At 56.8% G+C, this 27,268-nt stretch overlaps 1 protein-coding gene and 1 long non-coding RNA gene across 4 annotated transcripts in view; one reads left to right on the top strand and one right to left on the bottom strand.

Moving 5' to 3' along the window:
* Window positions 1–11,399, bottom strand: part of LOC122420556 — a 250,652-nt gene extending 239,253 nt beyond the window's left edge. Inside the window, exon 1 of the long non-coding RNA XR_006263317.1 lies at window positions 10,580–11,399. This is a non-coding gene — a long non-coding RNA (uncharacterized LOC122420556). The remainder of the gene's footprint in view (window positions 1–10,579) is intronic.
* On the top strand, window positions 584–26,263 carry VSTM2B (V-set and transmembrane domain containing 2B). 3 transcript variants are annotated; one of them, XM_043435772.1, is made up of 6 exons: window positions 584–814; window positions 1,241–1,862; window positions 2,403–2,587; window positions 3,530–3,559; window positions 4,463–4,910; window positions 25,566–26,263. In XM_043435772.1, exons 2-6 carry the CDS (start codon window positions 1,781–1,783, stop codon window positions 25,652–25,654), a joined length of 834 nt encoding a protein of 277 aa, XP_043291707.1. In that variant the 5' UTR covers window positions 584–814; window positions 1,241–1,780; the 3' UTR covers window positions 25,655–26,263. The 3 variants fall into 3 exon arrangements, with proteins under 3 accessions (XP_043291707.1, XP_043291706.1, XP_043291705.1); XM_043435770.1 differs by lacking the exon at window positions 584–814 and having other exon boundaries at window positions 945–1,862; XM_043435771.1 differs by lacking the exons at window positions 584–814; window positions 3,530–3,559 and having other exon boundaries at window positions 940–1,862.
* Window positions 26,264–27,268: the final 1,005 nt, after the last annotated feature.

Here is a 27,268-nt window from a genome sequence, read left to right as displayed (position 1 = left end):
AACCCTCTGGTGGAGCCTCCAGAGAAGCTGGGGAATAGGGACAGCAGTCACGTTAATCCACAGGGCTCCTCTCCTCTCCACCCAGGTCAAAGCTAAGAGATTAGAGATGGGGTGGAGACAGAGACGCTGAAGTCCGCTGACTGCTTTCCCTTGGTGAAGTCAAGAGACGCCAAGCGCAGGCGTGGGACTCGCCCCTACAACTAACTATGTGTCCCTCCAAACCGCAAGCGCGCCCCACGTTTCCCTTCGGGGACCAGACTGCTCTCTCGAAGAGGGCTGAGGACGGAGGAGGCTCTGGGCGAAAGCTTTGAGAAGTCCAGGGTTTCGGGGGATGCGAAGCCAGGGCTGGGCTCCGAAGCCGGGCTGCGGGCCCGCCCTTTGCCTTCCTCTCGGGGATCCCCCCGGGCACCGGGTAAAGCGAGGGCTGCGACCCATGAAGAACAAGGGGGGAGGCAAGGGCCACGATCGAGGCGCAGGCACCCCACCCCGCTCGGAACCCCCTGGGCCTGGAGTCGTGCCGGGCGCTCCGCAGCCACCCCGCCCCACCCCGCCTCTGCCGTCACTCACTGCCGCCGCTCCGGCTCGCTCTCGCGCTCTCGGCGCCTCGGGCACCTGCTCGCCCCGCGCCGAGCGCTCACTTCTCGCTCGCACGCTGCAGACTCCGGCGTGGCCGCCCGCACGCTCCGGCCCCGGCCCCGGCCCCGCTCGGCGCTCCGCCCTGCTCCCGGGCCCGCGGCGCCCACCCTCCCGCGCCCCAGCCCGCCATGGCCTGGGCCGGGGACAAAGAGCGGGGCAGCTTTTTGTCCAAACCGGGGTAAGAAGTTGAGGGCGGGGGTCTGCGGAGAGGGCCTCGGGCCCCGCGGGGCACAGGGATGCTAAGCCGCCGTCTCGGGCGACGGAGATGGAAAAGAAACAAGGGAGAGTTGGGGTGGGAAGACCCCCAGCCCAAGCGGGGGCGGGGCGGGGCTGCACTCCAGCCTGAGGCTGGCGGTCCCTCCAGGCGACAGGGCGGGGCGGGGGGAGCGCTCCGGGGCGGGGGCGGCGCCGGCTGTGGAAGAGAAAAGAAGGGGAGAGAAGGGACGGGGGCGGGAGGGCGCGGGTGATGCGGCTCTGGAGGCGGCCCGGCGCCCAGCCGCTGACCGCCCCCTCCCCTTCCCTTCCCCCTCCTCTCCCGCCCCTCCGGCTCCCGGGCCGCCACGCTGGACCCGCTCTCCCGGCGCTGCGCTGGGTCGGACGCCAGGTCTGCGCGCCGCGGCTGAGCGCCCACTCGCCCTGCGGAAAGAGCCGAGCAGGGACCGGCGGAGGCGGCAGCGGGAGAGCGGGGCGGCCGCCGGAGGAGGAGGCGGTCGGGAGCCGCAGCAGCAGGAGACCTGCAGGCAGAAGCTCGGGGCTCCGAGGCGCGCGCTCTCCTGGCCAGGGATGGGTCCCAGCGCGGCCCGGCCCCCGACCGGCCCGCCAGGCAGAGACTGAATTGCGGGTCCCCAGAGTCCGGCGGACTACCGGACAAAAGGAAGCACGGACTGACTGCCAGGAGCTTCCCGGCGGGACCTCGCGTTCCGCGCACCCGGAGCAGCGCCCCCCGCCGGAGCCGCGCCTGGCGAGCCGACGAGGGAGCTGGACTGATTGGCGGCCGCCGGCGGCCGGGGGAGGGGGCGCCGCGCGGGGCCATGGCAGGCTCGAAGGCGTCCTAGCCCGAGCCCGACCGGATCCGAGCCCGCGCCGCCGCCACAGCCGCCTCTCCGATCCCGGGTCCCCGTCGCCGCCGCGCCCCCTGCGGGAGATGGACCAGAGGAACCGGCTCGGCGCTCCCGGATACCTGCCGCCGCTGCTGCTGCGCGCCCTGCTGCTCTTCGTGGCCGAGGGTGAGAGCGGGAACTTTGCTGCCGCTGGGGACTCAGGGGTCCTCCCGGGGCCTCCAAAGCCATCCTGTCCCGGCCGCCGCGGAGAAAGAGGCGGAGGAAGCGAAGGGGAAGGCTTCACGCTCTCCAGCGATCCTAATGTGCAGCCACGGCCCGGCGCGGTAGGGGGTGGAGAGCGGCGAAGGGTCGCGGCATCAGTGACGCCCGCGCCCAGGTCCTTCGGAGCCGGACCTGGGCTCCAGCTGCGGCCAAGCGGCTCGTGGGGCGCCGGGAGTTGGCGCGCCCCAGCCTGGCGCTGGTAGCGGCGCGGCCGGCCGCTGGGAAGAAGCGTGAGCCGCCCCCGCCGCCCCGCCCGGACTGGAGGGAAGCGGCCTGCAGTGGCAGCCGGTCTCTGCAGCGGCCCGGCAGCTGCTCGAGCGGACTTGGCCAGTGCCTGGGCCGCGCGAGCAGCTGGGGGGGTGGGAAGCGCACGGCCCAGAGAGCCGGGGTGGCCCCGGGCCTCCGCCCCACAGCTAGTCACGCCTCTCTCCCCCCCGCCCCCAGCGACATTCACCGAAGTCCCCAAAGATGTGACCGTGCGTGAGGGAGACGACATCGAAATGCCCTGCGCCTTCCGGGCCAGCGGAGCCACGTCGTACTCACTGGAGATTCAGTGGTGGTACCTCAAGGAGCCGCCCCGAGAGCTGCTGCACGAGCTAGCGCTCAGCGTGCCCGGCGCCCGGAGCAAGGTACTGGCCACCCGCGCGGCGCCTGGGGTGGCCGGGGAGAGGCAGGCAGGGCGCCGCCCCGTGGTGCAACCCGTCTCCTCCCGCCCCCGTCTTCACAGCACCTTCAACAACAGCGGTTGTTACCGCTAGGCATTCGCATTCCCTTCACGGAAACCTCCCCTGAACTCCATGCCTAGCCCTAGGAAGCTACCCTTCATCCAGTTTGCCCGCTCTTGCCAGCTGCGGGTCCAGAGGGTGATGGGTTCCGGGTGTTGAAAATAGACCGCTTGCTGGGGCCGGGCTTTCCCTGTCCTCTGCCACTCCGAGGTCCCCAGGGCACACGGCCAAGCAGCTAAGCTCCTCCGGGCTGGGTTCCAGAGGCTGGCGGAGCACGCTGTACAGGTTACCTCCAGCCGCTGCAGGGTCAGAGGGACTTGCCCATCTGCCTCTTAAACAGTCTCTAGCGCTGTCTCTGTCCTTCACACACACACACACACACATACACACACACACACCCCTACCTTCGCTGCGCACACACACACACACACACCGCCTACCTTCGCTCTACCCAGAGTCCCACCCTTTGCTCACATCTCCCATCAGGTCCTGTCCATCCAGCTTTCCAAGGGGTTTAGGGAAACAACATAGGGAATGGGGATGCTCCTCCAGAGGGAAATGGGTCTTCCTTCCCACCCGGGAGGCAATCCAGCCTCCCTTCCTTGGCTGGCAGGGGTGCTCCAGCAGCCCCTCCTTGGCCGGGCGCCATGCTAGCTCCAAGCCCTGCTTCCTTCCGGATAAAACTCCTGAAAATTCCGCTGTTCTTCGTGCCCTCCGCCGTGGCTACATCCCGGGCGGTTTCGAGTCTCAGCCCGCCTGCGGAGGATCCTCTTGCAGGAGGTGCGTCTGAGTTCCCTGAGCCTGAAGGCCAACAGCCTAATGTCTCTCTCTCCCTCTGCATTTTAGGTAACAAATAAGGATGCGACTAAAATCAGCGTAAGTGTGGAGCCCAGCGCGGGCCGCGGGAGACCCCTTCCGGCCGCTTTGCGCCCCGCAGCCTCCTCCCTCTTAGAAAGGCTCCTTGGCGGTGCGGTATAGGTTCCAGCTCACACCCTGGCATTGTCGGCCGCTTGGTGTGTCCGTGCGCCATCTGTCGCCGGTCATGGATCGGGTTCTCTTTTGCGTAAATCAAGGATCCCAGGCCTGAATCTCCTTCCTCCTCCGTACACTTGCCTGTAAAGCTCTCCTGCAGGCTCCTTGCCCTAGCTCCTGGCTCAGGGCTGTGGGCCCCACTCCCGCCCCGCACTCAGCCCACGCCCTGGCGGTGCCCTCCGCGGCAGCCCTCTCCTCCGTCTGGGTTGTGGGTCGCGGTGCCGGGCGCTGTGGGCTGGCTTGGAGTTGCGGTGGAGAGGAGGAGTCTTGCCAGGGTTGGGGGAGACATGCGCCAAGCCTTCCCCGCTGGAGATGGAGGGATCACGGCCTGGGGATGACCAGGGCCTCCTATGCCCGGTTCGGAGATGAGGGTTCCCTGGGAGCTTGGTGAGGGCCACAAAGCTGTTGCTCCCCGGCGTCTCCGGCAGCTCGCAGGGAGCTGAGCTTTGTCCGCCGCTCCACGCTGCCGCCGAGAGGCAAGTTCCTAGGCAGCTGGGACCCAGTGGGTGTGGCAGCAGCCTCTGCATCCGCTGCCTCCCAGCTAGGGCAGAGCGCTCGCTGAGAAGGGCTGGAGCTGGGAGCAGGTATCTGTGCACGATGAGGACAGAACGACTCTCCCTCGGACCCCACCTCTGCCTTCCGGGCTCTAGAATGAAGGAGCGTTAGTGGGAGCGGATGTGAAGGCTCCGGGGTCGAGGCGCCGGCCCGCCCGCCCCGGGCCCTGACCGAAGCCCCGCTCTCTTGCAGACCGTGCGCGTGCAGGGCAACGACATCTCGCACCGGCTGCGGCTGTCAGCCGTGCGGCGGCAGGACGAGGGCGTGTACGAGTGCCGCGTGTCGGACTACAGCGACGACGACACGCAGGAGCACACGGCCCAGGCGCTGCTGCGCGTGCTCACGCGCTTCTCGCCGCCCGACGTGCAGGCCGCGGAGGCCGTGTCCCACATTCAGAGCGGCGGCCCGCGCCGCCACGGCCCCGCCAGCGCCGCCCGGGCCGACGGCGCCCAGGAGCCCGGCCGCGGCGACAAAAGCCCACCTCCCGGGGGCCCTCCCGCCGCCGCCGCCGCCGCGCCGGGCGTCCCCGAGTCCGCCGCCGCCTCCGCGGCGCACCGAGCCGCGACCACCGTGGCGGCCGCCGCCTCGTCCGCGCCGCCGCCGCCCCGTGAGGCGGCCCTTCTGCGCCAGAGGCACTCAGGTAAGGGCCCCGCGGGAGGCTCTGGCCCGACGGGCCGCCCCGCTGCGGTCGGTCGCGGGCGCCGAGCCGTCGGTGGGTCATCTGCGGGGAGCGTTCCCGGAACCCCGCCTCTGCTCTCTTCCCGCCGCTTGCCCGGGGTACACGCGGCTGGAGGCGGGGAGCTCGCTCTCGAGTTTGGGGAACCGGATCTCGGGGGGCTGCACCCCAACAGCGTCGGGCCTGCTTGTCTCCTAACACCGAGGGTGGGCAGTAGCACCCAGTCTGGAGTGAGAGGAGGCGGTTACGGTTACAGGCCTTGTACACCGGGGTGCCACCTTGACCGGACCAACAGACACAGCTGGTCCACTGCGGGTGGACCTGGCTGCGTGCGCCCCGCCCTCCTTGGTAAGCTCCAGGCGGTCCTAGACACCGGCTCGACTATAATGGCCACTCCAGGCTTCTTGGGCCCTCCTGGGGCCGGGGTGAGGATGGAGCCCTGCCATTGTTAGGAGGGCACCCGGAGGTTCGGTTCGGGGCTGCTCTCCCAGGGAGCTGAGAGGATCAGGGGAGGGGGAAGGGGCAAGGAGAGAAGGGGAGAAGGGAGTCAGAGCAGAGGGCAACGATGAGGGCCTGCCTGCAGGCCGGGAGCAGGAGGCCGGCTTAGCGGTGGTGGGCTTTTACCCAGGGCAGGGGGCCTCCTGCGCGGGGTGTCCGTCCTCCAAGGCATCCCTCACTCCCCGCGCCTACTCAAAGGTGGGACCTCAGAGATAGCTCAGCTCCGGGGCTCACTCCCTGTGTCTGCCTTTAAGCTTGGCACTCCCTCTCAGTCTTGTCTGAGGCACAGTCTCAGAGAGAGCATCTCGATCAGCCGTGCAGCGCTGAGGGGCTGGGCTCCGGGACAGTCATAATAAAGCACCATAAGGTGGGGGAGCTGAAGCCCACTGCCCTACTCTCATGGTTCTTAAAGTGCAGACTTAAAGGTTCTTAAAGTGATCCTGCCCGCAGCATCAGCACTTTGTAAGCATGCAGACTCCTGGGCCCCGCGCTGAATCCAAGGACACCAGCATTCTAGGCTCCCTCCCTGGCTCAGACCCTGCCAGTTTGTCTTCCACACTAGTTCAGTTGTTTCTCACAAAGTCATCCTCCCTGTGGAAGCTTCTCCATGTGGCTCAGGCTTTTGGCTATATCTGGAGGCTTCATCCCTCTCAGGTTCCACACAGGTACCCACAAGACCTGGTCCCCCAGGCTGGGAGAGAAGGCCTGTCAGCTGGGAACTTGTGAAGGTCCTCTCCCCAAAGTCGTCCCACCGGTCTTGGAGCTTACCCCGTATCAGTTTAAGATAACATGACTTGCTGTGCAGAACTCCAAAATGCCAGAGGCTTAACACAATTCGAATGTACCATTTCTGGTTTACATCACCGGGAGGAGGGGCTGAGGAAGGATGGCTCTGTTCCGTGCAGTCATTCAGAGATTCAGGCTGACAGAAACTCTACCATCTCTAAGAGGTGGCTTCCATGCTCACTCATCAACATCCAGCCCACAAGCAAAAGGAAGAGGGAATGGAAGTAGCCTTTCTGAGCCCAGTTCCCTGAGCACACCAAGCCCCAGGGCTCCAAGGCTCATGTAGCACGTGATGAATCTTTCTTACGCATTTAGAATGTGTCTTGGTATCTGTCATTTTTGGAAGACTGAGAAAATAGTCACTCAGATAATTTTGGTAGAGTTCAGTTCTCTCAGAGAAAAGCTGATATGGAGAATGTCAATGGAAGTTTGTAAAGGCCGTGCCTAGAAGTGGTCAGTATTACTACCACCCTCATCCATCAGCCGGAACTCAGTCTGATTGTTCAACACACGGAAGCAGGGTAGAAAATGTAGTCCTTGGCTTGACAGCTGTTCTGCAGTCTCATCTCTTCAGGGTGGAAGAGGAGCCTAAATCACGTGCCTAGCATGCTGGAAAAGGGTTATAGGGATACTGGGAAAGGGTTACCAGCCTAGTTACTGCTGGTTGGTGAAGAAAACTCCCTTCTGCCCCATCCCCTGGGCTCTAGCAAGTAAACGTGTGTCTTGGGCTGGAACATTCCTCTGGGATGTCCCATAGACTATAAGCAGAGCAGCAGAGGATGTTGTGCGTCAGATATGAGTTATGTTTCCTTCTTTTACTGGCTGTGTGTCTTTAGGCACGTGACTTACCCTCTCTGAAAGTATTTCTTTTAGAAATACCTGAGTAATCCCTGACCTCAGAGGGAACTCAGCATAGAAACTGCTCTATAAAGTTCACTATTATCATCAAGGCCATTATATTCTCTGAGCGAGGAGGAGAGGGTGAGGGAGATGAAGTGAGTGGCTGGTGGTTGGAGGCCAGGCTGAGAAAGGTCTTGAATGCTGAGTGGAGCAACAGGAGCCATTGAAGGTTTCAGTAAAGGAAGCCCCATGTGATAAGAGGTCATTCCTGCTCGATCTCCCTCCTCCCTGGGCAGAGCTTGACCCCTCGAGCCTCATCACAGCTGACCTGACTGTGCCCGTCATGGCTGGTCAGAGCTCCAGTCTCTGGGCCTGACTGCAGGGAAGCTCCAGATGACGCATCGCTCCAGCAGGGACCCAGCCACGGAAGTTGGCATGGACAGTGCCTTCTTTCTGGAAGTCCTCAGGTCAGCCCCGTTCTGGTGGCACTTGCCAGCCCAGGCGGGGGCTCCTCTGCCCTCCCTGTAGTGAGAAGCAAGACTACTTCCCCCCAGAAAGCAGAGCTCACAGGGTGGCATGACCAGATGGGTTCTTCCACTTGGTTACCAGGCAGGCGTGTCTGCAGAGCGTAACAGAGAGGGTGCTGGTGGAGCAGATGGCACATTCGAGCAGAATCTTGGAGGGGAGGCAATGAGAGTATTTTTTAAAGGTGTGAACAAGGTTAGGACAGCCAAGGATGAGAGCTGGCCCCCAGCTCATGGCAGTGGGAATCATTAGCACCTTTGACCAGGAAGGGGCAACTAGCAGAATGCAGAGAGGTCAGGTGGACTGATAGACGGAAAGAGCTGAGGCCTTGGGAGAGGGATGTGGCTGACCCCTGGTGGCCTGGCAAGATCCCCCTCTTCTGCTGACCTCTAGTGCCCTGTCAGGCTCTCCCAGGGACCAGACCCTCCTGGGAGCTGAGGACAAGGGCACCCAGGTGATGCAGCCTGTACAGGCCAGCTTCTCAGGGCTCAGAGCAGAGTGGGGAAAGGTGAAGGGTAGATCTGGAGCGACAGAGTCAACAACCCAGCTCTCAAGGGAGGAAGATGCATTCTGCCCCAGCCCCAGCACCAGGACAAAGCCAGAGCTGAGTTCCTAATTAAAGAGGTCATCTAATGCCTGAGCTGAATGGATACTCTGGCTATTTCAGGTTGGCAACCTCAGAGATGGTCCCAGCCCAGCTCCCCAGTCACCTGTTAAGCAGTTGCTCCTGGGAGAAAATCAGAAGCCCCAGACAACACTGTGTCACTGTTTTTAAAGTGAGCCTCTTTGCTAACGCCAGCAAAGGGGTGGGAGGACTTACTCAAAGCTTGGTATTTCAGCTTTCTCACAGCCAGGCCAGAAAAGCCTTCCTATACCCTGTACATGCCCAACAGAGCCAAATACATATTTGCACTAAAAGTTTATGTTCAAAAACTCATTCATTTCACGTCTCATTTGTCAAGAGACATTTTGATATTTGTGCCTAAAAATAACATGGGCTGGATTAGCACAGCAGAGCCAGCACAGGAGATTGGGGTCCTTCTTAGCCATGTTCATAAATCTGACTCCTAATTAATTTGAACACTGACCTATTTTTCATGAACACTTTGCTGCTGGTTGCCATGTCTAGAAGAAAAAAAAAAGAGAAAGCAAAACAGTATCTTCCAGACAAATCCTTCTACTGGAAAGTTGCCACAGTGAAGCCAAGTGTGGTCTCAACAGAATTCAGTTTGCAACTGACTGGCTTGTATGTTGGCAAGTGGTTCCCCTTTGCAGGGACCTGGGGATCAGCTCCGTGGTGTGTGAACCTCTAATTAGCCTCCAGGCTCCAGTTCAGAGAAGAGCCACCCTGGCCCCTGCAGAGAGCCAGCTGGATGTGGCAAATTGCTGCCTGGTACCCACCCAGAGAACTGAGTCTTAATATTTCAATTAATAATGAGAGAAAGACAACCAAGGTCATAGGTGTGATGGCTTTAGAGAGATTGCTACTGCTGGGAGCCATCAAGGGGAGCATCCTTGGAAGTCACCATGGCAACTGTAAACCATGGCCGAAGAGGGCTGTGGACAAGGTGAAGGGACTTCCTCTCAGCCCGGGCCCCTGGTGGACAACAAAGCCAGCAGCAATGCCAGTGTGACCAGAGAGAGTCTCCGCGCACTGAGGGGCTTCCAGCTGGGCCAGCAGAGGCAGGCAGCAGTCAGCTGGTCTCCCTCCTCCCCAGACCCACGAGGACCTGACAACCATCACCTTAAATAAATAGCCCGCTCTTCCCTCAAGCTCTGATGTGACACAAGGGTCGTGATTAAAGAGAAAGTAAATCTGGCAGAGGTTGTCTCAGAGAGGAGGAGTGAAACTGAGCATCCTGAAAGAGAACATGAAGGGACTTGATAAAGTAAATGGCTGAGCCTCACCGCTGGCAGGAGGCACCCACATCCTGCAAATGCGTGTGATTATCAATGTCACGGCCTCCCATCCCTCATCGGCCAGTCCCATGGTTGCCTTGAGCAGGAACCAGCAAAGACAGCCAGACTCGGCTCAGGGCATCAGGGGGCCCACAGGACTCCGGGACAAAGCTGTCTTCATCAGCAGGAGTCCCGGGGAGGACAGCCCCAACCCAGACGAGGCTGACAGAGGAGGCCTGCTCTGGGCAGTGTGAGGCCTCAGGCTGGAAAGAGGCACCTGGGCTTCGTCCCCCTCTTAGATCAGCCCTGGGGACGTTGCCGGGGGCCTCTCTGCCTCCCAACTCTGTGCCCCATGGATTGAGAAAGTCACACCAGGTGTAAGGGCCTTTTTTGCCTATCATCCAGCCATGAGCCGGCTCACAATGCAGCTGATTCTCTCAGCACCGGAGAGACCCCAAATTAAGGAGGAAAAACTGTACTACAGATCATCATAGTGATAAAGAATACTTGCCTTCACTGAGCACTCGGTGTGAGTCACGCTCGCATCTTACCAGTGCCCCCCCTTTCTACATGACCCCTTCTGCCCCACTCCATCAAACAGCCCCCACCCCAGAGCCCAGATTCCTTCCCTAGCCGGGGTGGCAGCCCCACGGGAAGAGTGGAGAGCCAGGCTTTCTAAATGTCACCGGGAGCCGAACCCACCAAGGAGCCTCTCATTAAATACGCCAGGCGCACAGTGTAAAAGCTCTAAATATTAAGGATTCCCCAAGCATCCATGGGAATAAATGAGGTCAAGTGCTTTTGTAATGCCATATTGATTACTGCTGCCCCATGTGGACAGAGGCAAGGGCTTGGCTGCGGTCTAAACCTCTAAGCTTTATGGGAGATGCTGACTTGGTTTTAAGATACCTTTGCAGCACAAGAAAAAAGAAGAAAGTATCATCTTTTCTATTCCCCCATGCTTTGCAGGCATCTCTTAGAAACTCCAAAGCAGTGAGAAGCTTCCCTTTGTCTTACACAGGGGCTTCAGGAAAGTTTAAGATTACAAGCAAACAGGCCCAGCATTTGCAACTGCTGATCCCTACCTTTTCTTTATGAAGGATGACAAACCTCCTTCCCTGGGATGGGGCTTCCAGGGGAAACAGTCCGCTTGTTGGTGGCTTTGGTGTTCTCAGGGAAGTGAAGTGAAGTTGCTCAGTCGTGTCCAGCTCTTTGCAACCCCATGGACTGTAGCCTCCTAGGCGTCTCCGTCCAAGGAATTTTCCAGGCAAGAGTATCGGAGTGGGCTGCCATTTCCTTCTCCAGGGTTCTCAGGGAAAGTGCTCCCGGTGCAGGATGGATTACCCAGCCCAGTCTTCTCTGGGCTAAGGCTTAGTTGCCGGTGAGCAGAGAGCGGTGAGAGGGGCTGCGGGGTGCTCAGAGCGGCGGGCCCTCGCTCAGGCCTTCTCTCGAGCCACACCCCCGCCAGGCAGCCCTTGAGAGGCAGGCCTTGTGAGTCTCGTCCCTGTGTCGGCGTCCTGGGTGAGGCCATCTCTGGGGAGCACTGGTGGCTCCATTCCGTCATTACCTCTCCCCGGGCTGAAATATCAGCCCTACGTTGGCCTGGCTTCTGGTCTTTGTGGCTCAAGGAGAGTGTTTTGGGGGCCCCGCCATTCACCGGCTCACCCACGCCCATGCATTCTGCTCCCTCCAGCTCAGAAGTGACCACCCTGCCAGAGGGCTCCTCGGGTGAAGGCCAGCCATGCACAGGGCACCTCCCAAGTGTGCCCAGCTGGATGCCCAGTGCTGCTGAGAGCGGAGGCCACGGTCAGCCAGGCTTCCCTGCGGCTCGGCTGGTAAAGAATCCGCCTGCAGTGCAGATCCCGGTTCCATCCCTGCGTCAGGAAGATCCCCTGGAGAAGGGACAGGCTACCCTTCCAGCATTCTTGGGCTTCCCTGGTGGCTCAGCTGGCGAAGAGTCTGCCCACAGTGCAGGAGACCTGGGTGTGATCCCTGGGTTGGGAAGACCCCCGGAGGAGAGTGTGGCAACCCACTCCAGTTCCCTTGCCTGGAGAATCCCAGGGACAGAGAAGCCTGGCGGGCTGCAGTTCATGGTGTCGCAAAGAGTCAGGGCCTAGACAAGCTCTCTTAAAGGAGCTGCCCATTATGCTGGAAAAGAAAAAACAAACCTAAGTAAGGCTGACAACAGCTCAAGAGAAAGTGTTACCACTTTTCCAACCACTTAATTCTTCCTCTGACATTTCAAACATTCCTTACTATTCAGCTAAGCTGGTTCACGGGCAAGCCAGTGTTTGAATGCCAACCAATCATCCTATTTCTGGGCCTCACAGAGCTCCAGCCACCCAGAAGTTACAGTCCATGCGTCATTCCCTCACCCTTCATAAGGACTATGCTTCTCATTTTCCACGAGTCCAACTGCTTGCATTCCAATCCTGACTCAACACTTCCACCCCCCACAGGCAAGTTCTCCTATCTGTTATCATCTTGGTGATAGTAGTGCCCATGCAGGACCAGGGGAGATAATCCACAGAAAGAGTGGAGCTTAGCACAGGCTGGGCACCTAGAACACACCCACTGATGTTGGCTGTGACCATCAGCATTGTTCGTGGGAATGGCATTGACTGTCCCGGGTCCCTTCTTGAACATTTCTGGGGACTGGACAGGGTGCTCCGATCTGAGACTTTGCTCTGAGACGTGTTTCCCTCTGTGCACTGAGTGCATCGTGGGGCTAAAGGTGAGGAGACGGCTGATGGCACTGCAGACAGAAAATGCCCTCAGACTGCAGACAGCTCAGTGAGGTGCTATTTCTGTCCTTTCTCCTTGCCACTTGGAGGGGGGAGGAAAGGAAGTGGGGATAATGCCATGTCCTCATTCTTTCCTGGCTGCAGCTATCTTGCAGGAGTCAGGAGCAAGGTGAGCAAGGCCAGGTTCAGTACGGTTCCCCACATCCCACCTGCACACATCTGTGCATCTGGCCCCGAGGGATGGTCGGGCAGCTGGAGAGGAGGTGCCCAGTGTCCTCCTCACGGGGACTCTCACTACGTGCGATACGGCTGCTTGTGCAAGGGTGGGTGTGTCGGGCGACAGCTCCAGGCCTCTGCTGCAGGTTTGGGCCTGCACTGTCTCCCATTCACTCTGGTACTCTGCCTTTTGTGTTGGTACCTGCTTGGATGCATTCTCTGATGACTGCCAGTAAAGGCGCTGCTTGGCACCCAAGGACTCATGGGGAGAGGCTGGGATGAAGAAAGGGCTATATGCAGAACCAGGAGGCCAGGAATCCTTCAGGCCCACATAAGCCTCCCTCCCACCCAGCACTGCAAGCTTACCCTGTAGGAGGTCTGCCCGCCTTTACCGGACGAATACAGGCAAAGATCCAGAGTCCCACCCTGTCTGCCCCCTGGCCCCTGCCCATCGGCTCTCCCTAAAAAAGTCTTGGTTTTCTCTAAGCCAGGAAAGCCCAGCTGCAATGTCAGATCCTTATAGCAACTCATTACAGTTGATTCTCACACAAATGCTGCTTAGCCCAGAGGAAGGATCTTTAATAAACCCCCAGGGAGACAGAGCTGACATGGTTGCATGGCTTATTCTGAGCTGGAGCTGCGGTGGGGGTTCCTAGCTAACTGTATCTGGTCTGACTGAAGGTGGCCACTGCCCAGGGCATCTGGTAGACCCAGCCCCTGCTTTAGGGAGAAGCTGATGGCCCAACAGTGGTGCTCTGAGAATGTACTCAGGGCTCATAAAAGGTACGAGCAGGGTGGGCTGGTAGTGGGGGATCACTCCACAGAGGGAAGGACGCTTCTCTGACCCTGCGTCTCAAGGGGTCTTATCCATCCTGAGCACCCAGGAGGGCCGCACTGCCGTCTTAGGCCCCCCACATTTCCCTCCTGTCCTGGGACTGATGCCCTGGGCAGGCAGGCAGAGTTCGTTCTCTTGTCTTTGTCCCCAGCACCCCACACTCACATTCCCTGGGCCTGGCACTGATTTGCTCATTCATTCATTTTCTTGTACATTCAGAAAACGTCCACTGAGCATCTTATGTGCAAGATCTGTGCTGGGCACTGGGAGCACGTGTGAATAAGACCAACAGAGTCCTCGGAGTCTGAAGAGACAGAGACATAGCATGACTATTGATCAGATAGCCACACAGCAAAGAGAAATTTGCAGCCATTGCTGGCACTCTAAATGAAGGACCCATGGGCTATGGGAACTAAGAGTAGGGGGACCTGGCCCAGTCAGGAAAGGGCCCTGAGGGAACAACAGTTAAGCCATAGTCTGGGTGATAATTAAGAGTGGGCTTGAGAACGAGAGTGAGTAGGGCCTTCCAAGAAGAGGGGCAGCATGTGCAAAGACCCTCTGGCAAGAGGGGAGTACAGAGGCCCGACAGAGAGTGACTGTGTCCAGGGCACAGAAAGCAAGACGAGGCACGGGGGAATTAAGTGAAGAGGCGTCAGGTCACACCCCAGGGAGGCTTTGGCTCTTGGCCACGGATGGGAGGGCGTGATGCTTTCTGAAATAACATCCTGGCTGCAGCTGTGGAAGCTGGGGAGGTAGGAGCAGAGTGGATATGGGGACTCCACTTCAGAGCCGGTGATCCAGCCAAGAGGTGACAGGGCGGGAACTAAAGGTTTGGATGGATAAGTGACAGGATGGATGAAGGGATGAATCAGAAAACAAGTGTCTGATGAATGAGTGAGGGGGAAGATGTGTGAGTGGATGGCAGAGGTTGTGGGGGTGAAAGGAAGGATGAAGGGATATGTGGCTGGGTGGAAGGAATGTGTGGGAGAAGGCTATGACTAAGCGGCTGGATGGAAGAATGGGGGATAGAAAGAAGGATGAGTAGATACGTGGATGAAACAGCAATGCAAGATGGGCCTTGCAGGAGGAGCGGGGCTGGGGGAGGAGGCATGCCTGGGGTCGGGCTTCTCTACACCTGACCTCTGCACACCCAGGCCACATCCTCCAGGAAGGGGAGGCCAAAGGGAGAAAGGTCCCAGGTGGTGGTGTGGACCAGACAGCTAGGCCCAGAGTTTCATGCCAGGTCATGCCTCTGCCTGCCGGCCCTGGGTCACAGAAAGGACAGGCAGAGCAAGGGGACACAGCCAGTCCCCAGCCTTCCCCAGCTCCCTTAACCCCTCAGCCTGCAGAAGGCACCTCTGTCCCTTGCTGTGAGGGGCAGGAGTGGACACTGGGCATTCTGGAGGATGCAGTCTGGCAAAGACTTGATGATGACTGTCCATGTAAAAGTTAAATATATTTTTTCAAGCATTTAAAAAGTCAAATCTCCAGGTAGGCAGATGAGTAGCTGTATTTGCATTAAAAACTAATATAACAAAAATACACAAGGCAAAAAAAAAAAATATACAAGGCAATAACTCATAATGCATTCTATTCTACAGAGTCATCTTTTAATGCGTGACATATCCTGGGCCGCTCCTCTGTGCTAATTTTATTTAATGAGCACATGTTATAGAATTTTCAGAGCACTGTCCCTGGGCAATTAAAATGTGTGAACCTTTTCAGTTAAACTGTGTTCCTGAAGAAAAGTCCTCAGTGTGAAAAAGAAAGAAATGTCCAGGTGTTGCCAAGGTGGGCTCTAGAGAAAGGCGCTGCGGTTGTGTTCTGTGCTGGCCTGGGGGACCTACAGCCCGTCTCCCCTGGCCCTGGGCCTTCAGGCTGTCGCTCCTGCTTTTTCCTGGCCATGCCCAGCTCCGCTGAATGGGATAAGGAGGCTCAGGCCTGGACCCACACCGTGAGAAGCCCTCCCTGAGCAGGCCCTGATTGAGTGCCCACTGTTTGCCTGACCTGGGGAGTCTGGGCGCACTCCGCACGGAAAGACATAAAGGCTATGCAGGGGACGAGTGGGAGCTAAAGGAGGCTAAATGCCCGAGCGAAGCAGGGACCACTGCCTTGAAGCACTGACAGGTCTCCCCTTCCTATCTATGTACTGGGCACGCCAGCATTCCAGCATCTACAGGTCTGTGAGTTTTAGGTCTGGAAGGGGCCATAAAGAGTCTCTAATGAGTGGTTCCCAAACTTTCTTCCTTGGAGCCCTGGGCTCCCCAGCCCTGCCTCCAGCCACAAACAAAGCAGTTCTGCTTCTCATGTTTTTTCTTTTTTGGGAGGTGGGGATTGTCGGAGGTATGGGGAGAGGAGTGACTTTATTTTTGCCACACTGCCGGGCATCTTAGTTCTCCAGCCAGGGATCAAACCCATGTGTCCTGCATTAGAAGCGCAGGGTGACTGGACCATCAGGGAAATTCTCCCTCTAATGGTTCTAAATATTGAGGTTCCACACAGCAATTAGTTTGAAAAGAGAGGTCTATGCTTTAAAAGATTTTAAAACTGATTTAGCCCATATTATTTATATATATGTATATGTATATTATTGTTGTTATTTAGTCACTAAGTCATGTCCAGCTCTTGCAACTTGTCCAGTCAAACTCATGGGCTGGAACCCACCAGGCTCCTCTGTCCAAGGGATCTTCCCGGCCCAGTGATCAAACCCACACCTCCTGCATAAACAGGCAGATTCTTTACCAATGAGCCACCAGGGAAGCTCATATACAAGTGTGTGTGTGTGTGTGTGTGTGTATATAAATTACACAAAATACTACTGTTGTTCAGTCACTAAATCATGTCCAACTCTTTGCGACCCTATGAACTGCAGCACACCAGGCCTCCCTGTCCTCCACCATGTCCTGGAGTTTGCTCAAGTTCATGTCTATTGAGTCAGTGATGCTCTCTAACCATATCATCCAAAATATACAAATTATTCAAATACACTTTTATATATATACATATATATATAATTTTTCCCTAAGGGAAAAATTTGAAGTGGTTTACAGAGCCCCATGTGGCATAACAGAGTGAAAATTATTTAATGACAAAACTAGAATAAAGGGAAAATGCAGGTGAAGTTAATTTGGAAAAAGGTAGACAAAGAGATGTGTGCACACAGACTTGGGCAGGTGAAAGGTCAGGCAGCGATATGTAGTCGAAGGCACAGCTTGTGTTTAAGTTGACAGACATGAAGCAGCTGGCCAATGCCTGGTGCATCACGCCCGCTTAGACCGCTGGGGGCCTCTAAGAACGACTTCCACTCATTCGTTCAACAGACACTTTGTCAGCGCTGCAGGTGTGGGCAGGGTGCGAAGCGACCGTGGGTTCACCCACTGTCGGAGAAGACAGCTGCCAAAACGTAAGCCACCGTGGCCGCTCAAACACAGCGCAGCGTAAATGTGACTTGCTCTGGAGCCCATGGGGCAACGGGAGCCTCCAGCCAGGCCAAGGAGGATGTGGTGTCTGAGGGACCCCCGTGGAGGGGAGGGCAGGTGGTGGGCGGGAGGACATGGGGTAAGCCGCGTGGATGGATGCTGGACCCAGAAGGGAGGTGCGGGGGATGGAGGAGGACCCAGGGAGGAATTAGCCCAGCCTGCACGAAGCCGCCGGGGGCTGGGGCTGGGGCGGGGGAAGAAGAGTGCTTTGCCTGCCCACAGAGCTCTCTGGCCTCTGCTAGGTGGCTGCCCGGCTGTTGGGTTGGTGGACGTGGACAGGCCCGTCAAGACCACTGCGCTGCCCATGTGGGCGCTGATGTGGCGAGAGGCAGGTTCAAGGACCAGGGCAGGGCTGGGCCTGGGGCAGGGGCTCCGGGGCAAGAAGCAGGCAGATGGAAAGTTGTCCTGGAGGTCGTGCTGTGGGCGTCTCTGGGCTGAGCCACGGAGGGTGGGCGGGCTCCAGCAGAAGGGAACAGGAGGGGCTGTCTAATAGCAGGAGAGGGAGGGCCCCCGTGGCCTCTGTGAGGCAGCCAGTCTGCCTGGAGCTTGGGGCCCCGGAGGCAGTGTGGACGCAGGTGAGACAGAACTTTCCCCGAGGTGGGGTCAGGAAGGCATCCCGGACTGAATTCAAAAATACTGGGGAGTGAACTAGAGATAACTCCTCTACGGCCTAGCAGCTATTCAAACTTAGGCATGTTACCTAACCTCTCTGTGGCTCACCTGTGTAAGAGCACTGCCGTTCCACCTCCCAAAGTCTCCTGAGAGGATTAAAGGAAAGAATTCTCTTGGCACCACGAACCAAGAACCACAGGCCTATTAGCACCCCGCAGCCTCAAAGTTTAAAGAATTTGAATGGCGGATGGGAAATCCTCTCCTGAAGACTAGGCCCGGTACTGAGGAGCTGGGAAGCTCCATCCGGCCTGGGAAGTGCCCTGATCCTGTGGTCAGGGCGGCCCTTGGCCCTGCAGACAGCAGCTGCCTGACCAGAGAGAGAGGCCTGTTTACTATTTTCATTAAGTGGCACCATTAAAGGGTCCTTTGGGGCAAGATTTCATTTCAAAAGAATTAAGGATAAAAATGATTGGGGAAAAAAAAAGAAAAAAAGAAAGAGAATTAAGGAGCTGGAAGGGAGCTAGCAACAAAGTTGGCCACATTAAAAACCCATTATAAATGTTAAAATACAAAAAAAAAATCTCATTCCCATGCTCTCTCCTTTGGTAGCAGCATGGGGCCGGGATCAAGCTGAAGCACCAGGGGAGGGGAGCTCCTGACCTTCGACCCTGAGAGTTGGTGTGTGCAGTGGTTAGGTGTGTGGACAGAAGCCAGATGGTCTGGGTTCATGGCCCAGAGTTGCCAACTGTTTTAGTGTGGTCTTGGTAGGGCTGCTAGATTTTAGCAGCTTAAAATATAGGACACCCGGTTAAATTTGAATTTCAGGTAAACAATCAATAGCATTTTAGTGTAAGTATGTCCCATGCAGTATTAGAGTTTAACATATATTATACTTTAAATTATCTGTTGTTTATCTGAAATCCAAACTTAACTGGGTATCCTGTATTTTATCTGGCAACTCTAGGCTTTGGGCAAGTTACTTCACCTCTCTAGATCTCAGTTTCTCCATCTGTAAAATAGGGATAAAAAAGTAACTCCTACAGTTAAGAGGGTGGGATTTAAAATATTGCACTTACTGTGGTACCTGGTCCCAGCAGGGCTCTGTCTTCCTGGGCCCTTGATGTGGGTGGGGCCGCTTGCTGGGGGAGTAGGGGAGAAGGCCAGGCCCAACCTTCTGGCACATGGGGTCCCACCATGGCTGGAGAGGCAGGACTTATGAGGAAGCCATTTACGGGGCTAGGGGAGAAGGGGACACAGCCAAGGGCCACGAGAACAGACATTCATTTGTGGGAAGCCCTCTGTGCCTGGGCGCTCAGAGAGGGCTTCCTGGAGGAGGCAGCACTTGTTCCAGGCTTGAGGTTTAGGTCAGACCTAGACAAAGGGATAGACGTCAGTGGTTCTGCAGGGTGAGCCTGGAGTCCACTCGAGGTGCTGGCAGAGAACAGTGGGTTGGAGTACAGAGCTGACAGCAAAAAGGCAGTGGGGGTGAGGTTGCCGGGGGCGATCACGGAGCACACCAGCGGTGGCACTGACATGGTGGGGCTTTCTCCTGAAGGCAGAGGGGACCCATCACAGTTTCTGCCCCTCAAGGAGAGTGAGCCAGACGCATTAGAAGGAGGGAGGCAGACACAGGGTGGAGGAGGAAGACGCTTTAAGAGGTCACTGCAGCACTGGGGCCCAGGCAGGGGACAGGGCACCATGAGGCATGGCTAAAACAGGCAGGGACATTCGTGTCTGCCCCCACCCCGTGGGTTTCCCGGAGGCTCAGCTGGTAAAGAACCCGCCTGCAACACGGGAGACCTGGGTTCAACCCCTGGGTTGGGAAGATCCCCTGGAGAAGGGAAAGCCTACCCAGTCCAGTATTCTGGCCTGGAGAATTCCATGGACTGTATAGTCCATGGGGTCACAAAGAGTCGGACACGACTGAGCGCCTTTCACTTCACCACCCCATTGAGCCCGGAGCACTCACAATCCTCCCAGCCCAGACACGGAGGCTGCCCTGCGGACATCACCTCCAGTGGACATGTGACACCCACCAGGAGGACAGCTTGTGCTCAAACCCAGGAGCCAGCTGCCTAAGGCTGGGGCAGGATCAACACAGGACCAAGGGACCCACATCTCGCCCCCTCTCTCCAACCTCCTCATCCCACACTTTCAGTTTCCTTTAAAAACCAAGGCCGTTGCTTGCTCCTTGTTTTTGCCCTAGTTACCGGCATACATTAATTTTATGGCAAAAATTAATTCTATCCAGTCCTGTTAGTGCTCGATTATTCCTTGCTGATTCCCTTTGAATAAATATCCATGGAGAGGATTTAATTAAAATATCAACAAGGGGAGCAGCTTCTTGAAAGGTGGTATCTTCCCACCCACTGCAGCCAGGCCGCCTGACCTAACCAGCGCAGCGTTCAGGGGAGGCCAGAGAGCCAGGATAGGATGGGTGCCAGGGCCACCAGGCACGTCAGGGCGAGGGGAGCCAGCCCTGCACGGTCACCCCAGGGTGTAGGAAGGAAGGAGAGCTGACAGCCAGGCCTCCCAGATCCCGTACCAGAGCTTGCCCAGAGGTTGCACACTCAGATCCCTAGAGGGCCGAGCATGGGGGTGCAGGTGAGCGAAGCAGGTTGAGGAGACAGGGCTGACTCCAGGGCGTCAGGTAGGAAACAGGCAGCCACCCGTACCCGGCCTGGGCTGAGGAGAGCAGTGAACAGGAGATCCCTGCTGAGAGGACAGCGGCCAGTCATGCAGCTAGGTGGCTAGCAGGCCCAGAGCTGCTGGGTCGTGGGCCTTTCCAGTTAACATACCGATCTGTGCTTTTATGTAAAAGTTTCCCACATTTTACATGTCGGATTATAATTTACGATTTTTAGAGCTCTGCATGCACCAAGCCAGACCCTTCTGCGTTCCAGACTGAGTCCTCAAGTGGCAACTCAGTGCCTCTCCATTGCCCCAGGCTTTGTGACTGTACGTGTGTCCCCCACAGACAACGGCACTGGGCCTGACCATGGCCAAGATGACCAACTGTTCTATTCCACAAGCCCCTGCAAATCTCCTTGTACCCTGCCCCCAGGAAGCTCCTAGAGGAAGCCTTCCTCTTTGTCTGGGCTCGGCCACCACCACACTCACAGTCAGGGCCAGTGATGGGAACAGGCGTAAGAGCCAGTCTGTTCCCGGCTGCCCCAGGCAGACAGGCCTCCGCCTCCACGGTGAGTGGATGTCCAAGTGCAGCCCACAAAGTCCAGCTGTGCCCAGACTCTTGCTGCTTGGGGCTGGCCCCTTCTCATTCTCAGATGGCAGCAAAGGGGAAAAGGAATAGAATCGAACAGCCATGCTGAAAGAAACTCATCCAGGGCACTCCACTTGGTTTTCTAACATTTTCAGCCAAAAAGCCCCTATTCAAAAAACATGTTATGACAGCACAAAATGCCAAACGGATGTAAGTGGCCTAGCTCTGCTTGACACAGAGGAGGGACCTGTCCTCCAGACCTCCATCACAGTCCGGATGTTAGGATGCTCACTGGTGGAGTGGATTTGTTCATGAGGCTGGACTAGTTCTTTTCTGCCTGTGTTCAGCACGGGAATATTCTAATGCAGCACTTGAGGAGGCAAAGGCTAGGCACTGAGGGGTCACCCACGGACTGAACCTCCAACTTTGCTTAGGTCACAAGAGCCAGAATCAGCCTGTTAGCCATTTTTGTGTGTGGAACCAGACCACAAACGTATCTGAATTTTACTGACTCAAACCTGAAATTAATTTTTAGTTTTTAAGCTAAAGACAAAACAAAACAAAATACAGCCTCTGAGCAGCACTGGCCTCTGAGGGCACCTTTGCAAACTCCTGACCCAGGCCAGCCCCTCAGCGGCAGCCCCCAGGCCAGGAGAAGCCGGTGGTGGGGAGGGGAGGGGCTGCAGACATAGCAGGATGGAGAGAGCCCTCCTCTGTGATCCCAGACGTGTGGGCGGAGCAGGTGGCCGGGGGCGTGGCCGTCCTGGCCAGCCACGCCCACAGATCAGCTGGGGCGCAGCCCACCCAGGTCCTGATGCCTGTAGAGGGGGTGGTCCCCCCAGTGCCCCGTGCCTGTAGGAGACCAGGCCAGAGTAGGGGTGTCCTCTGCATCCCCACCGCAAGAACCAACTGTCAGGAACCTCCAGTGGGGGCAAAGTGAGGATCCCAGAGGGCAACTGGAGCCCAGCCTCCTTCACTTCCATCATGAGGTGATAAATGGCCCCAGAGATTCCCTGTTGTCTTCTGATGTGGCCTTTGGAATTCTGCCATTGCTGGGTAAATAGAGAAGCAGGATTTTCCAGTGGAAGCTGCCCAAACTGGCGCCTTCGCTAAGCCCGTGGGTCTGGGTGCACCCACAGTGTTCTTTGCAAAATGGCTCTGGTGTGAGTCTTACCCACTCGCCACTCAAACAATAAAAGTTAATATTCACAGAGCAGCTTTGATTTCTGTAAGAATGATTGGCAAAACAGTGCTATTTGTTTAACATAAAGAGTGAATCAGATACTACTCCATCAGATGCTTCCCTCACCTCTCAAGCAGCCTAATTTTCCCGCTTAACCACAACATAACCTTCTGCGTGTTGCAGAGCTCTTCCTGGCCCTCTTAGGAAAGGAGGAAATAGACTGTTAGTAACCAGTCATCACAGCAGCCCGCATGTCCTTGGGAACATCGACCTCTCCACGGCGCATGATACAGGAGGCCAGGATAGGAGGCCCTGCCTCAGCTGAGCCAGAGGCAGTCTTCTGGTCCTTGCTCCGGAGGGTGGGGTGAGCCCTGGACAGCGCAGACAGCCCTACCTCGCTCCAGGAGACAGTGAGGACGTGGACTGGGGCAGCAGATGCTGGGGCAGGGGCGGATGGGGGGAGCCAGCTGCTAGACGATTGCCCAGGCCCCTCCACTGGACAGCGGTGGGGAGGGGACGGGACTGCCAGACCCCCGAGCTCAGACCCGTCCTGCGGTGAAGGCCCCTCTGCCTCCAGGAGCAGCCCGGAAGCCTGCCTTCCCTGGTTGACCCTGGCTCATCTGAGTATCTTGTGAGGCATGCAGCAAGAGGTTCCAAAACCTGAGTCCGCCACCCCTCAGAGACTCAGGGGCGTCGTCTGTCTTGAACACAAATGCTTGGGAAGATATTCTGTTTATTCCATCTTGGAAACTTTCTCTCAGGAGGACAGTCCTCAAAATTGGATCTTCTCCAATACTTTTCAGAAAAGTAATTATGTTGTCCTTTTCATTAACATTTTATTCACGTGGCTCTTACTGTTTGAGGCACTTTTTTTTTTACATGATTGTTATCTATCAGTGAGCTTCTGACTCTAAACCGTGCTGACTTGGATGTGACCGTCAGCCATCTATTCAGGTCATGGTTCTGTGGGTGTTTCTCCTGCTGGTGTCTGTCAGCTCCTTCATGCACCTGTGGTCATCTGCCCTTGCGTGTGGGGCCGGCTGGGACATCTCCTGGCTCTTATCCTGCCCCGAGCCAGCCCAGTCTTCTCACATGGCAGTGGGTTCCAGGAGCCACAGAGGAAGGCAAACCTCAGCGTGCTTTTCAAGCTGCTGTTGCTTCACGCTCGATAATGTCCATTGGCCAAAGCAAGTCCTGTGGCCAGCCTCATCAGTGAGCGAGGGCAGTGTCACAGAAGGTGAGGGAGGAGGGGCGTTTGTAGCCATTTCTACAATCTACCACTGTCATCTTGCTTAGTCTGGACCTAGCCTGGGGAGCCGTGCCCTGCACATACTCATTTCATGGCGCCATGCGTGTGAAATCTGAATTTTATGGAATGTGCCCCAGCACCCAGAGAGGTGACAGGTATTGCATGGGTCCCACAGCACCCTGGCCCGGAAGCTGTCCTGGTTCCAGCCCACTACCCCATCCCACCTCCTTGGGTCCCGTCCATGGCAGTGCAGGGTCAGGGAGACGATGACCTGCCACCCAGGAGCCAAACGCGGCTCCCCCGACCCAGACATCCTCAAGCAGAGACACGGACGACCCTGCTGTCTGCGCTCCCCAGGCACTGGCCCCCGGGGGCCACCCACTCCCCAGCCGCTGCTGCTCCCTGCTTGGCCCAGCCCAGGAGCAGCGTGGTTGTTTCAGTTCAGGGTTGTTTGCAAGTCTTCTGCAATTTTAAAACCTTTAAACATGAGTAGGCGAGACTGCAATAGTGGGAAAGACAAAGTCGACAGTACTCAGAGGCAAATTAACATTTCCTCTCCAGTCTCCTGTGCCCACAGTTCTGCAGCGTTCACCCTGCCTGGCTTGCAGCCCATTTGCCGTGCCTCCTGGCCCAGCGTGCCTTGAGGATCTGGATGTGTCCTACTGCGCACACACATCTGCTTTTAAGTGCCTCACGCACTTGTTTCTGTCTTGCCTGCACGGGCCTGAGTGTCAGGGTTTGCAGGAGCAGAAAGGTCTGCACCAGAAGATGGGGAGGCCAGTGGGGCTGGTCTGGCCATGTGAGCTCCGTGGGCCCAGGAGCCAGTGCCCTGCTGGTCACCCCATTTCCACACCTCTGAGCCCCGGTGAGTCCACCCAGCCGTCTGGGCTTCCATCAGCTGGTCTGTTACCACATCCACCCTTGTCCTTCCCAGCGACACGTGGCCATAAGGAGCAGCAAAGGAAGACCCGAGCCTTTGGAGTGACCACACCGTGGTCCTCCTGATGAGGGGGAGCAAGAGGGTTTGTCAACTCGGGTCACGCTGCACAGGAGGCCAGGCGTGGTGACGGTGTGAAAAACTGGTACTGCAAGGGAAGGTTACCCGTTTGGGCCCTCCTGTCCTTGTGCTTCTCAGCGGGAGCCCAGGACTAGGTTCGGAAACGCCGACCTTGGATAGGACGGGCAAGCAGATGGCCTCTGCACTCTTTTCTTTCAGATCTTCCAACACAGCCCTCGTTTCCTCAAACGAACAGATGGAATCCTGGCATCTCAAGCCAGGATGGCCCTGGATCATTTGTCCAGGCCCCTCCTTGTACAGAGGGGAGACTGGGGCCCAGGTCACAAGAATGAGAGAAACACCTTGGATAGGAAAAACAAATGGCTCTTCCCCCCTGGAGCGGGGAAGAAGTCAGGGGCCGAAGCCCAGGCTTGTCAGGGAAGCACAAAGCCGGCCGGGCTGGCGGCAGCTCCTGCAGGCAGCCGGGTGGAGGGGCCGCAGCCTCTGTGCACGTTCACGGGCCGGGAAGGGCCTTCTGCACCTCCCCTCAGGGTACAGGGCTCCAGCCCAGCTGGCTAGGCGGGGTGAAGGGAGGAGAGGTTTCCATACGCTGCAGGTAGGCAGGGTGTGGCTGGATACTGCTTCCATGGACGCAGCCCGATCCTTTGCAAGTTGGCAGTGACGTCACACGGTTTGGGCAGGACCGGGGCGTGCGTGGTACCTCTACATTGGTTCCTCTTAACAACCTGGAGGGAGCACCCACCCCCGGTGAGAAGCCTGGGGCTCGTGGGTGGGCTTCCGCCGAGCTGCACAAGAGGCCTCCCAAACAGATGAAGCGCTGACGACTGACAGACGGGGAGTCGGGCAGGCAGCCTGGTGAGGAGGGTGAAGGCAGTATGTCACGGTCCCAGGAGTGCGCCAGAGGCTTGGGTTAGAGGTCACATGGAAGACACAGATGGGGGTGACCTCCCGTCAGGATAGTGCAAGGGTCACTCCTGGGGGGCCCTAGCCCACTGACCTCCACCAAGCAGTGATTGCTGAGTGCCCCACTTTGACCCCAGGGGCTGGGCTGACGGTTTGTGGAAAGAAGACTCACACATTCAGGATGCCTCAGGCAGGGTGTCTGTGAGTGCAGGACTGTGAAGCTCAGGCAGGAGCTGGAGGGGATGGAGTTGTGTGCGATCAGGGGGTCTCTCTGGAGGAGCGGGCCTTAAGCACCAAGGGCACTTTGCAGTGTAGTCTTGGGGGCAGGAGTGGAGAGGGAGCACCCTGTCTTACTCAACTAAAGTAATGCCTGGACTTGGGATCTGCTGTCTAGCACACACCCTCCAGGCAGGGGCACCCCGTGTCCGGACCGCGAATGGGCTCCTGTGCAGTTGGTAAAGAGGAAGCCGCCGCAGGGCAGCGGCGTCTGGCCGGGTACCATCAGGGCACTCACAGCGACAGCCCACCTGGGGGGTCTCATCCGCCCCCCACCCCCACCCCACCCCACCCGCTTCCAGGAGATGACCCTGCCCCTTCTCTCGTCCCCTGCAGGCACCGGCCCGAACTATGCCACAGACCCGCTCCTGTCTCTGTTCCTGTTGGCCCTACATGAGTTCCTGCACCTGCTGGTGGGGCCCTGACAGACTCACCCTCCTGTGCTCCTCAACAGCCCACACGGCTGCCCAGGCCCTGGGTGAGGACCGCGTCACCAGATGGACAGACAGAGACGCATGACCAAGTCCACGTGGAGAGCAAATAAACCATATTTTTTGGGGAAGTTACACAAATGTAGACCACCTAAAATAATGCATCTAGTTTCCAAATAAGATGGAGTTTGAGCCGTGCAATATGCATGGGATCAGTGATTTCTCTATTTTAATGTATTTTTCTTTTCATACTTTTCTTCCAAGTCTTCATTTTGCACGAACTGTTGAGCAGTTATCTTTAGGATACTATGTAAAAATGTCGGGTCAAAGCCTTTTTGACAAAGCAAAATATTTTTAGTAGATTATTGCGTTTAGGAAATTTTTTAATTTACTTTTTTCTTTGGGGGGTTTTCTTTTTTATTAAATTATTTCTTTTGAGACATTTTGATTAAAAAAGATACATCTTATCATAATTAAAATTCACTGTCAATAATATTTATTTTTAAATAAAGATTGGAAACAAGGTCAGACACTCGTTTATAAACTGTACTGTATATTGCTGAATAACAGTTGAATAAAAACGACTTTGAAATAACCTCTCTACAGACATGTATGAGTCTAGCCGTGGTGCCCCGAGCAGCCCAAATGCCGAGTGCTGTGCCCTCCTGGTCTCTGCTGCCAGCTGCACTGGTGGCTGGCTGCAGCCCAGGGCCCCCAGCCAAGGCCACCCTGAGCAGAGCAGAGTGCTTGCCCAACCTCCGCCAGGGACAGGGAACCGCGTGGAACGCGCCCCCAGTCCTGGTCCTCAAGGAAAGGAATTATTGGAAAGAGGTGTGATATAAATCAAGAACCATTCTTTTCCCTTCTGGCTTAACTACCTGTACAATGCATTTGCCCAGTTAGAGATTATGCATCCAGGTGTGATTACTGTGGCTGGATTCACTGCTAGTTTGAGGAGAGAATATGGGGAGAATGTGGGGCACTCCACACTCTCTTCATGCATCCAGAGATTGTGTTGAGCCCCTGAACTGTGTGTGTTCAGGGCAGGTTGGACGTGACCATCACTCAGTCGTGTCCGACTCTTTGCGACCCCATGACTATACAGTCCATGCGATTCTCCAGGCCAGAATCCTGGAGTGGGTAGCCTTTCCTTTCTCCAGGGTATCTTCCCAACCCAGGGACCGGACCCAGGTCTCCCATATTGCAGGCGGATTCTTTACCAGCTGAGCCACAAGGGAAGCAGGTTACACGTCTTAAAGAAATAGACAAGCTGTGGGGGGTGTTATTCTTCATTCCATGACAGTTCAGTTCAGTTCAGTCGCTCAGTCATGTCGATGACAAGATGCACTAAATCACCAGATCCCATGGATTTGTTTAAAATCTAGCCAGTTTTTAAACAAACGTGCTTGTCACTGATGTTGCTCACCAGACATCATTACTTCTTCACTGGCTGGCACCCTGTGGTGGTTGGGGCTATGTCACCTGCTCTGGCCACTGAGTTGAGAACAGAGGGGCATATATGATTTCCAGTCCCAGACACTGGATCACTAATGCAAGAAGCATTCCTTTCCCCCATAGGACAACTGGCGGCTTTCAAGATAATAAACA

This window comes from Cervus canadensis, chromosome 18, assembly GCF_019320065.1.
Source record: "Cervus canadensis isolate Bull #8, Minnesota chromosome 18, ASM1932006v1, whole genome shotgun sequence".
NCBI lineage: Eukaryota > Metazoa > Chordata > Mammalia > Artiodactyla > Cervidae > Cervus > Cervus canadensis.
This window is presented reverse-complemented; position numbering and strand designations above follow the sequence as displayed.

What these genes read in the sequence shown, in the direction of transcription:
- VSTM2B (XM_043435770.1), top strand. Translation starts at nt 1,103, where the DNA reads ATGCGGCTCTGGAGGCGGCCCGGCGCCCAGCCGCTGACCGCCCCCTCC. An exon ending in GCTGCTCTTCGTGGCCGAGG is followed by an intron (nt 1,863 to 2,402) that starts GTGAGAGCGGGA and finishes CCCCGCCCCCAG; the next exon opens with CGACATTCACCGAAGTCCCC. An exon ending in TGCCCGGCGCCCGGAGCAAG is followed by an intron (nt 2,588 to 3,529) that starts GTACTGGCCACC and finishes TCTGCATTTTAG; the next exon opens with GTAACAAATAAGGATGCGAC.